The 12575-nt window shown below is 41.7% G+C and overlaps 1 protein-coding gene across 1 annotated transcript in view; it reads left to right on the top strand.

Annotated features, from left to right (window-relative positions):
• The window catches only part of LOC117044871, a 628087-nt gene extending 621272 nt beyond the window's left edge, over positions 1-6815 (top strand). The window contains 1 exon segment of the mRNA XM_033145648.1: positions 5534-6815. Coding sequence (XP_033001539.1) covers positions 5534-6737 — 1204 coding nt within the window. The 3' untranslated portion in view covers positions 6738-6815.
• Positions 6816-12575: the final 5760 nt, after the last annotated feature.

The raw sequence follows: 12575 nt of genomic DNA, 5'->3' as shown, positions 1-12575 counted from the left end.
TGCTTTCTGGTTCCTGTAGGGATAACACCAAGTCATCGGCAAAGGCGCTCAATTTATATTCCTTCTCTCCCACCCTTATTCCTTTTATCTGTTTATCAGTCCTAATCATGTTCAGAAGGACCTCCAGGACCGTGATGAAGAGTAAAGGGGAGATAGGGCACCCTTGTCTTGTTCCTTTTTCAATCCTAATTTCTTCTGATATTACACTGTTTATTATAATTTTTGCTTTTTGTTCTGTATAAATAGCATTAAAGCCATTCAGAAATCTTTGACCGACCCCCATCTTTTCCAAATTTTTCTTCATAAAAGTCCAAGAAATATTGTCAAAGGCCTTCTCTGCATCAATAAACATCAGTGCAGCATCTGTATTTATCTTCTTTTCCAACCTTTCCACTATATCCACAATAATCCTTGTATTACTGTTTATATGTCTTCCAGGTAAAAAACCTGCTTGATCTTTGTGGATATAGTCCTTCAGCACTCTTTTTAATCTCGTGGCCATGACATTTACAAAAAAATTATAATCCACATTCAGAAGCGAAATTGGTCGGTAATTCTTCCTAAATGTTTTGTTAAAATCTGGTTTCCAAATCAGTGTAATATATGCTTCCTTCCATGAGTCTGGTGCCCTGCCTCCTTCCAACAGTCCATTGCATACATCCTTCAACGGCTGAATCAGCCAATCTTTCAGAGTTTTGTAATATTTTGCAGTCAGTCCATCTGGTCCTGGGGCCTTCCCTATCTGCATGTTGTTAATTGCATCTTCCAATTCTTGACTTGAAATTGGGTGGTTGAGTATTGTTACTTTTTCTTCTGGGGCTCTGTGCAAGCCATTTTTCTCCAAGAATTGTTCAATATCTTTCTCCTTCACTTTCTCTTCCTTGTATAATTGTTTGTAAAATTTTTGAAAGCATTTTCTAATCTCCTCCGGATTCTCCACACCCTTGTCCTTAACCTTTATATTGGTGATGGTATTCAGTTTCTGTCTCTTCTTTAACTGCCAAGCCAGCATTCTCCCACATTTGTTTGCCGAATCAAAAGTTCTTTGCTTCATCAACTTAATTTTCCATTCAATTTCTTGGTTTAAAATCTTTGCATATTGGGACTGCAAGATCTTTATTTCTTTCTGAATATGTTGTTTTTTCGAGTACCCTCTTAATTTTTTCTCTTTTTCTTTTATTTGGTCCAATAATCTTTCCTTTTCAAGATTTTGTTGCTTCTTCTTTTTAGCTTTTTCCCTTATGAGGAACCCTCTCATCACCGCTTTACTTGCGTCCCAACAATTCTTTTCTCCACTTCTGAATTCAAATTTATTTGAAAATACTCTCTCATCTTCTTTGCCGCTTCTTCAACAAGCTTGGTATCTCTCAACAATGCATCATCCATTCTCCATCTAAAATAATCCTTGGAGTGAATTTTTTAAATCCAATTGTACAGCATTGTGATCTGAACATGTCTTGGGGCAGATTACTGCCTTCTGTATTTTTGGTGCCAGTCCTCTGGAAATCCAGATTTAATCAAGCCTCGACCACGACTTCTATGGTTCTGAGAAATAAGTTGCTTCAGTTTCTGTTGGGTTCTTTAGTCTCCATGTGTCAATTAAATCCAAATTATCAACCATCTGAAAGAAAGTTTTAGGCAATTTCCCCTCGTTTGTAATTTTTGTCCTTTGTGATCTGTCCATCAGAGTGGAAATTGCCCCATTAAAATCTCCCAGGCAAATCACATTATAATCCAAATAGTCCATCAGCAAATCGTGTAACTTTTTAAAGAAAACTGACTTTCCTTCATTTGGTGCATAGAGTCCCAGTATCATGTATTTGTCGCCTTGTACTGTAATTTCAATTGCAATGTATCTCCCTTCTTCATCTTTAAACAACTGTCTTGGGTTATGTTTCTCTTTTATGTAAATTACAACTCCTCTCTTCTTGACCTTGTCCGATGACAACATGGGTCTCTTGTAAGCAGATTATATCTAAATTCTTCTTCTCAAGTGCATGGCACACTCTGTGTCTCTTCGGTCTCTGGTTCAAACCATGGACATTCCACGTTAAACCTTTAACGCCATCTTATAGTTTAGCCCCTCCTGCCGCTCCTTCTTCTTCTTCTTCTTCTTCTTCTTCTTCTTCTTCTTCTTCTTCTTCACCTTCCTCTCCTTCTCCTGGGGTTGGTCTTTCTACTGGTGGGACAAACTGGAATAATCTTGCTGGATCCAGTGAAGAACCTGCAAAATCCGCAATGTGCTTGTCTAGAAATTTCTTCTTGTCTTCAGGGGATCTAATTCTTACTCTTCTCTCTTTATACTTGAAGGTTAGGCCTTCAGGAAATTCCCAGCTGAAAGGAATCTTTCTTGCTCTCAATTCCGCCGTCAGGTCGTTGTATTCAAATCTCTGGTTCAAAAAGTATCGTGGGATGTCTTTAAATATGATTATTGGCTTCTGCTGAATCACCAGGTTGTTCTTATAGTGAAAATCAAGGATCTGGTCTCTCTGGATTCTATTCTGGAACACAATCATGCAATCATTCACTATTTTAGTGCTCTTCTTTCCCTTTGTTCCAAATCTGTAGGCCTTTACAATAAATGATTGCAAATCATTTTCTTCCAGCTCCCAGAATGCAGAAAATTCCTTAATTAAAAAGTCCTTCAAACTCTCTTGCTCCAACTCGGGCACACCCCTCAGCCTTAGGTTGACCTCTCTTTCCTTAAGTTGCAAAAAAGCCAAACATTCTTGTACATCTCTTTGTTGCACTCTGATCCTTTGAATTTCTTCAGGGTCGACACTCTCAATTTTGCTTTCCACAGTTTTGATTTTCTCCTTGAATTCCTCTGACTCCTTTTTAAGTACTTCCACCTCTGTTCCAATCTTCCCAATCGCAATCCTGTTCTCTCTCATTGTCTTCTCAACAGAGGAAATTGCAGTTTTCAATATGTCAGAGTATTTTTTAATATCACTTTGGAGTTCCTCTTTAGTCTCTTTAATTTCACTATGAAGCTTCTCTGCAACTGCTTGCAGATTAGCATTAAGTTTATCAATAGCAGAAAGCATCTGTTCCTCAATAGATTTTGTCACAGAACCTTTTCTCTGTTTTTCCCCTTACTCGGTTTTTTTTAACTCTTGCCCTTTTTTTTTTTAACTCTTGCTCTCCTTATCCAGAGGGTGTAGCGGTGTCTTCTAAAATAATTGTAAATCCACAGGAAGAAATCATGCAATCACAATGTTTCCCCCCACAGGGGTCTTTCAATAATCCAAAAAGTATGTGAAATCAGTCTTAGATTCTACTTTAAGCTGTGCGGCTTAGCTCCATTGACGTTACTTTGATCTTGCCGCTGTCAGAGAGAAACGGACTTCCTCAATTTTCATTTCCCTCCGCAAGCCAAATTCAGTTCTTTTAAAGCCAAATTGGAACAAATTTAAAGCCGTACTTACAGAGTTCTTGCTTTAAGTCCAAATTGAGAAAGAATGGGGCACTCAAAATCCGGCAGATCCCGCTGCTTCGGTTACCATGGACCTCGGTTAGCGATGGCTTCTTCAGCGCCGTGCCGGAGCCTCGCTCGCCTGATCCTCCCTTTTACAAGGGTTGATCAGGAGCGGGGACGACACTTCTGGTGCCTGCAAGAAACCCGGGTCCACGGAACGCTCCTCCCGTGGCTTTAAGGGGGTCGTAGCGCGGTTACGGACACCCAAATCCCTGAGGGTACCGGAGCTCGCTAGCTCCCGACTGCATGGAATGGCGCCCACACCGGAAGTCTGAGTGTAACCCTTTCAGCTCACTCCTCACATCCAGCTCTCACTTCCGTACATTACTACTGGGAAAACCATAGCTTTAACTATACGGACCTTTGTTGGCAAGGTGATGTCTCTGCTTTTTAAGATGCTGTCTAGGTTTGTCATTGCTTTCCTCCCAAGAAGCAGGCATCTTCTAATTTCGTGACTGCTGTCACCATCTGCAGTGATCATGGAGCCAAAGAAAGTAAAATCTCTCACTTCCTCCGTTTCTTTCCCTTCTATTTGCCAGGAGGTGATGGGACCAGTGGCCATGATCTTAGTTTTTTTGATGTTGAGCTTCAGACCATATTTTGCACTCTCCTCTTTCACCCTCATTAAAAGGTTCTTTAATTCCTCCTCACTTTCTGCCATCAAGATTGTGTCATCAGCATATCTGAGGTTGTTGATATTTCTTCTGGCAATCTTAATTCCGGTTTGGGATTCATCCAGTCCAGCCTTTCGCATGATGAATTCTGCATATAAGTTAAATAAGCAGGGAGACAATATACAGCCTTGTCGTACTCCTTTCCCAGTTTTGAACCAATCAGTTGTTCCATATCCAGTTCTAACTGTAGCTTCTTGTCCCACATAGAGATTTCTCAGGAGACGGATGAGGTGATCAGGCACTCCCATTTCTTTAAGAACTTGCCATAGTTTGCTGTGGTCGACACAGTCAAATGCTTTTGCGTAGTCAATGAAGCAGAAGCAGATGTTTTTATGGAACTCTCTAGCTTTCTCCATAATCCAGCGCATGTTTGCAATTTGGTCTCTGGTTCCTCTGCCCCTTCGAAATCCAGCTTGCACTTCTGGGAGTTCTCGGTCCACATACTGCTTAAGCCTGCCTTGTAGAATTTTAAGCAAAACCTTGCTAGTGTGTAAAATGAGTGCACATGTTATCTTGTATACACCCAGATTATTTTCTTCTGTCATGTAGGGACAGTCTCTTCATTCTTCGATCATCACTTCCTTTGTGCCCCTTTTCCTGCCTTTACCAGTATGATTTTGTAGTGACTGAGTCTCTTTATACCTCTTCAAAAATATAGAAAGGCCAGCGTTCGTTAAGTTCCCCCTATCTTTCTTCTAATTTCTTCATAACTGGAGTCTTGTTCACAATATTACTATTTTACATCACTTTCTGGGTGACCAGTCAACTCTTTGTGCCATTTCTTTAATTTTATTACAATTTACAAACTCACTAAATGAAAGAAAGAAAAAACCCAACTTGATAGCAATCACATAACACATTGACAAAGGTCAGCCTCAGCAAGTTGTGCTTCCTTTTTCTAGTTATTTCGCTATAACATTTGATAGAATACAGCTAATTGAACAAACTTTGTTGCATTATGTTCTTGATTAAATTATCTGTCCATTGATATATAATTTTATGAAATAACTCCAAAATAGGTTGTTTTTTGAGCCAACAAACACATGAAATAAACTATTTTTGCTTCCCCAATTTTGACCGCTACTGTATATCAAACCAAGCAACATTCAACAACCCATCAGAATCTAATAATAAATATGTTAGTTAATGACAAACAACAAAGGTAATGAACACACACCCAGCTCCCTTCACTTCTTTTTCATTGGTTCCTGAAGCTCTTTTTCTCCCTTTTTGTCTCCATTGCAGATTCTGATGAACTGGAAATCGAGAACAAGGGTGAACATGACAAAATCCCCAGAGAGGACAAGCCACGTAAAAATTTGGAGTATGGAGAGAGCTGCAGTCAGAGCTCCCGTTCCACTTCCCAACAAAGAAATCTCATTGGAGAGAAACCCTATCAGTGCAAGGAATGTGGAAAGAGCTTCAGTAGGAGCTCCTCTCTCACTAAGCATCAGAAAATTCATACAGGGGAGAAACCCTATCAGTGTGTGGAATGTGGAAAGAGCTTCACTGAAAACTCCAATCTCACTAAGCATCAGAGAATTCATACAGGGGAGAAGCCCTATCAGTGTGTGGAATGTGGAAAGAGCTTCATTAGCAGCCATAGTCTCATTACCCATCACAGAATTCATACAGGGGAGAAACCTTATCAGTGTGTGGAATGTGGAAAGAGCTTCAATAACATTCATAGTCTCACTATCCATCACAGAATTCATACAGGGGAGAAACCTTATCAGTGTGTGGAATGTGGAAAGAGCTTCAGTCAAGGCCAAAATCTCACTTCCCATCAAAGAATTCATACAGGCGAGAAACCCCATCAGTGTGTGGAGTGTGGAAAGAGCTTCAGTAGGAGCTCCTCTCTCACTTCCCATCAAAGAATTCATACAGGGGAGAAACCCTATCAGTGTGTGGAATGTAGAAAGAGCTTCAGTCATGGCTCAAATCTCACTTCCCATCAGAGAATTCATACAGGAGAGAAACCCTATCAGTGTGTGGAATGTGGAAAGAGCTTCACTGAAAACTCCAAACTCACTAAGCACCAGAGAATTCATATAGGGGAGAAACCTTATCAGTGTGTGGAATGTGGAAGGAGCTTCAGTACGGGCTCTGATCTCACTTCCCATCAAAGAATTCATACAGGGGAGAAACCTTATCAGTGCATGGAATGTGGAGAGAGCTTCAGTCATGCCTCAACTCTCACTTCCCATCGAAGAATTCATACAGGGGAGAAACCCTATCAGTGTGTGGAATGTGGAAAGAGCTTCATTAATTGCTCAAAGCTCACTTCCCATCAGAGAATTCATACAGGAGAGAAACCCTATCAGTGTGTGGAATGTGGAAAGTGCTTCACTGAAAACTCCAAACTCACTAAGCATCAGAGAATTCATACAGGGTAGAAGCCTTATCAGTGCGTGGAATGTGGAAAGAGCTTCAGTAAGAGCCACAATCTCACTTCCCATCAAAGAATTCATACAGGGGAGAAACCTTATCAGTGCGTGGGATGTGGAAAGAGCTTCAGTAAGAGCCACAATCTCACTTCCCATCAAAGAATTCATACAAAGGTTGGAAAATCCTTCATTATATAACTTTAGGAGCCAGTCAAATACCCACCTTCTTAACCAGGCCCCCCATCAATATTTTATTCAAGTCGGCACCACTGGGTAGGGGGGGTCTACAAATTAAATAAATATATGAATCGCCTTCCTTTGTACATGTTCCAGCTTGTTAATATCCTTATTGTTATCATTTTTTGAATTTATGTCCCCTTCATCTGAGGATGTCACAATATAAACATAAAGGATTAAAGCAATAAGCATGGCTTTCTCAAAAACATGGAAAGCCAGAGAAATCTCTCCTCCCCTTTTTTGGATGGAGTTACAAATTTTTGATCGGAGAGAGCTGTGGAAATAGTGCATCTTGATTTCAGTAAGGCTTGGAGGCCAGCGACTGAGGAAGAAGAAGAAGAAGACTTTGGATTTGATATCCCGCTTTTCACTACCCGAAGGAGTCTCAAAGCGGCTAACATTCTCCTTTCCCTTCCTCCCCCACAACAAACACTCTGTGAGGTGAGTGGTGCTGAGAGATTTCAGAGAAGTGTGACTAGCCCAAGGTCACCCAGCAGCTGCATGTGGAGGAGTGGAGACACGAACCCGGTTCCCCAGATTACGAGTCTGCCACTCTTAACCACTACACCACACTGGCTCCAGGAGGGAGCACAAGGTAAGCTGAGCTTGCAGGACACACTGTAGGTTTTGCGGGTTTGTCTTTTTGGGGCTGTTTGTGATTAAGTTTGTGTGCTTACTTGTTTCTTTACTTGTTTGTGTGGTTCTTTCCTAGGGTTTGCAGACTTGATCAGGATGACCTCAAGCCCATCATCCAAGTCATTGATAAAGATGTTGAATAAGACTGGGCCCAAGACAGAACCCTGTGGCACCCCACTAGTCACTTCTCTCCAGGATGAAGAGGAGCCATTAATGAGTACCCTTTGGGTTTGGTCAGTCAGCCAGTTACAAATGCACTGAATGGTAGCATTGTCTAGCCCGCATTTTACCAGCTTCTTTACAAGAATATCATGGGGCACCTTGTCAAAGGCCTTGCTGAAATCAAGATAGGCTACATCCACAGTGTTCCCTTCATCTACCAGGCTAGTAATACTGTCAAAAAATGAGATCAGATTGGTCTGACATGACTTATATTTCAGAAACCCATGCTGACTTTTAGTGATCACAGCGTTCCTTTCTAGGTGCTCACAGACCGTTTGCTTAATGATCTGCTCTGGAATCTTTCCTGGTATTGATGTCAGGCTGACTGGGCGGTAATTGTTTGGGTCTTGCTTTTAACCTATCTAGCAAGCCTGAGTTCATTCTGTGCTTTAGCTTTTCTGACTTTGTCTCTACACGTGCTGGCTATTTGTTTGAATTCCTCTCTGGTGATTTCCCCCTTTTTCCATTTTTTGTACATATCCCTTTTAAATCTTAACTCAGTTAAAAGTTCTATAGATAGCCACCCTGGCTTCTTTAGGCACCTTCCATGTTTGACGTGCAAACTATTTACAGTGCAGAACTACGAAGTACATGTCCATCTCAGTCACTAGCAGAATGTGGGATTGGCCCCTTCCGGCTCTTTCCCCAGCATAAGAACTTCGGCACCCCAAGTCTCCTCCTACCCCCTTTGCATTTCAAACTCTCCTTCTAACCCCTCTGTGCAACTGGGGTGGTGGAAATGGTGTGCCTCCCTCCTGACCAGCCGAGCGAGGTGAGCACAGGGTCTCTGTAGCATCCCCAAGCCCTGTCCTCGCCAGGCTAGCTCCTTCTCATTCCTCCCCACTGGAGGTGTGGCTGCTTTTCTCGCTGGAAGAGGTACTACTGCTCAGTTGGTGTTGGGGATCCCTGTATCCCAACAGTCCCTCGGGTCCCCTCAGTGGGCCACGTGGCAGTTCCCTGACAATTATTAAATAATGATTACAAATTGTTTGCATTTGTTTTGGCAAATAGATTGAAAAAAATTCTAAAAGATTTTATTCATTATGATCAATCTGGATTCCTTCCAGGCAGACAAAGATAGTTAGAAATGTATTGAATATTATAGAATACCTGGAAGTGAGAAATGAGAAAAAAGCAGCATTGATGTTTATAGATGCTGAAAAAGCATTTGATAATGTTTCTTGTTGATAATCGATGAATGTAATATTCAAAAAGGAACAAGACAATGATGTCCATTGTCACCACTGTTGTTCATTCTGGTACTGGGAGTTTTGACAAGAAGGGTAAGAGAAGATAGAGAAGTGTCAGGAATAAAAGTAAAGAAAAATGAGCACAAGCTGAAAGCATTTGCAGATGATTTGGTATTAACCATGGAAGATCCAAAAAATTCTTTCCCAAAAGTAATGAACATAATACAAGAGCTTGGTCAAGTCGCAGGATTTAAATTAAATAAAAGTAAAACCAAATTGTTATTAAAAAATCTGAAAGGAAAGAAATAATAGAAATGACAGGGATAGAAGTACATAAAAAGTAAAGTATTTGGGTGTATGGATAACAGCAAAAAATATAAATATTTTAAAGATAATTATAAAAAAATGGCATGAAATTGAAAGAAATATGGAAATATGGAATAGGATGAATCTCTCTTTATTGGAAAGAATTGCAACTATAAAAATGAATGCACTTCCAAGGATATTATTTCTCTTCCATACTATTGCAGTAATAATGGGGAATGCATGCTTCAAAGAATGGCAAAGAGATCTCAAGATTTGTCTGGAATGGGAAAAAGCCAAGGATAAAAAGTAAGATATTAACAGATGCAAAAGAAAAAGGCGGATTCTCACTTCCAGAATTAAAATTATTCTACGAAGCTGCATCCCTAATATGGATCCAGGATTGGATCAAGTTAGACAGGGAGGAAAAAACAGACCTGGAAGGACATGACAATAGGTTTGGATGGCATGCTTCTCTCTGGTATGGAAAGGCAAAAATACATACAGGGTTCCATAATCATATAATAAGATCATCGTTTAAAGTGTGGGGGAAATATAAAGACTTACTAGAACCTAAGACACCCTGGTGGTCATCACCTATAGAGGCATTGTCACTTAAAACATTGGAGAAAAAGGGAGAATGGCCAACATACAGAGACTTACTGGTAGAAGAGGAGGGGAAATTAAAATTGAAAGAATATGAAGAAAAAAAGGAACATCTTCAAAGTTGGTTGCACCATAGACAGCTAAAGGATATTTTCAAAGAGGACAATAAGAAAGGTTTTTCATATTCGATTTCCAAATTCCAAAAGGAAGTGATAGAAGAAAACTCGAAATTATTTTAAAAAGGCATATCTTATCCTTTTGGAGTGGGAAACTAAAGATGAAGATCAAGGGAAGTAATAGTACCACTGTATTCCGCTCTGGTCAGACCTCACCTCGAATACTGTGTCCAGTTCTGGGCACCACAGTTCAAGGATACTGACAAGCTGGAACATGTCCAGAGGAGGGCAACCAAAATGGTCAAAGGCCTGGAAACGATGCCTTAGGAGGAACAGCTTAGGGAGCTGGGTATGTTTAGCCTGGAGAATAGAAGGTTAAGGGGTGATATGACAGCCATGTTCAAATATATCAAAGGATGTCATACAGAGGAGGGAGAAAGGTTGTTTTCTGCTGCTCCAGAGAAGCAGACACGGAGCAATGGATTCAAACTACAAGAAAGAAGATTGCACCTAAACATTATGAAGAACTTCCTGACAGTGAGAGCTGTTGGACAGTGGAATTTGCTACCAAGGACTGTGGTGGAGTCTCCTTCTTTGGAGGTCTTTAAGCGGAGGCTTGACAGCCGCCTGTCAGGAATGCTTTGCTGGTGTTTCCTGCTTGGCAGGGGGTTGGACTGGATGGCCCTTGTGGAGAAGCCAGATCTGTTGGGGGTGTCAATGCTGTGAGCCCCTTCATCCTACCCTCAGGTTGTATGTGTGAGTAAATGAAACTAGATATCATAAAGACACCACAGTCTACACTGACCTTCATTCCAAGGAAATTGGATCCTGGGTAAGTGCCTGGGAGCCTTGCAGTCTCACAGCTCAGAGACTGGGGTAGTTTGCAAATACACACAAACACACACCATCATTTGTGCCTGTGTTCCTAACACATAACCAAGTGTGAAGGGTGCATTGCATGCTTTATCAACAGCCCTGTAAATAAGGAAATGCCACCTGGATGACTCAAAAAGAAGAGAAGAAGAGTTTGGATTTGATATCCCGCTTTTCACTACCCGAAGGAGTCTCAAAGCGGCTAACAGTCTCCTTTCCCTTCCTCCCCCACAACAAACACTCTGTGAGGTGAGTGGGGCTGAGAGGCTTCAGAGAAGTGTGACTAGTCCAAGGTCACCCAGCAGGTGCATGTGGGGGAGCGGAGACGCGAACCCGGTTCACCAGATTACGAGTCTACCGCTCTTAACCACTACAGCACACCGGGGCAACAAGGGAATCTTCTCCGGTGTCCCAGGAGGTCTGGGGGGCCCTTAAAGAAAGAGTAGCCATTTCTGTGCCCTGAGCCCTCGAAATGTCAGCAGACCCCCCTGCGAATCCTGCGGAGCTGAGCTCCTCCTGTCATGCACAGAGCATGGGAAATAAACAAGTTGAACTTGAGCTATTGGCACACCAAACTAAATATGACATAATAGGCATCACTGAAACCTGGTGGGATGAGTCTCATGATTGGAATGTAGTAATAGAGGGATACAATCTATTTCAGAGAAATAGACCAAACAGGAAAGGAGGAGGAGTGGCATTATATGTCAGGGATGTGTATACCTGTGAAGAGATCCAGGATTTAAAACTTCAAAGCCAAACTGAGAGCATCTGGGTCAAAATTAAGGGAGAGAAAAATAACAGTGATCTCGTTGTGGGAGTTTACTACAGATCCCCAAGCCAAACTGAGGACACAGATGATGCTTTCCTGGAACAGATGACCAAGCATTCAAAAGGAAGTGAGATAGTAGTAATGGGGGATTTCAACTATCCTGATATTTGTTGGATGTCAAACTCAGCCAAGAGCATAAGGTCGAACAGATTCCTCACTGGCCTTGCAGACAATTTCATTGTCCAGAAAGTGGGAGAAGCAACAAGAGGATCAGCCATTTTAGATCTGGTCCTAACCAATAGTGATGACTTGGTAAGTGGGGTAGAAGTGGCAGGATCATTAGGTGGGAGTGATCATGCTCTTCTGGAGTTTATTATACAGCGGAAAGGAGCAACCAAGCATACTAAGACTCAAATTCTAGACTTTAAGAAAGCCGACTTCAGAGAATTTAGGGAAATGCTGGGTGTGATCCCATGGTCAGTAATACTAAAAGGGAAGGGAGTTCATGATGGATGGGAGTTTGTTAAAAGGGAGATATTAAAAGCACAACTTCAAGCAGTACCAATGAGACGAAAACATGGAAGGTGCCTAAAGAAACCAGGGTGGCTATCTAAAGAACTTTTAACTGATTTAATCATAGAATCATCGAGTTGGAAAGACCCCAAGGGCCATCCAGTCCAACCCCCTGCGAAGCAGGAAACACCATCCAAGCATTCCTGACAGATGGCTGTCAAGCCTCCGCTTAAAGACCTCCAAAGAAGGAGACTCCACCACACTCCTTGGCAGCAAATCCCACTGTCCAACAGCTCTCACTGTCAGGAAGTTCTTCCTAATGTTTAGGTGGAATCTTCTTTCTTGTAGTTTGAATCCATTGCCCCGTGTCCGCTTCTCTGGAGCAGCAGAAAACAACCTTTCTCCCTCCTCTATATGACATCCTTTTATATATTTGAACATGGCTATCCTATCACCCCTTAACCTTCTCTTCTCCAGGCTAAACATACCCAGCTCCCTAACCCGTTCCAGGCCTTTGAGATATCTTCTGAAGAACGAGGAGGGAGGAGGAGAAGCAGAAGAAAGCAGC

The sequence above is a fragment of the Lacerta agilis genome, chromosome 4, assembly GCF_009819535.1.
Source record: "Lacerta agilis isolate rLacAgi1 chromosome 4, rLacAgi1.pri, whole genome shotgun sequence".
Taxonomy (NCBI): Eukaryota; Metazoa; Chordata; class Lepidosauria; order Squamata; family Lacertidae; genus Lacerta; species Lacerta agilis.
This window is presented reverse-complemented; position numbering and strand designations above follow the sequence as displayed.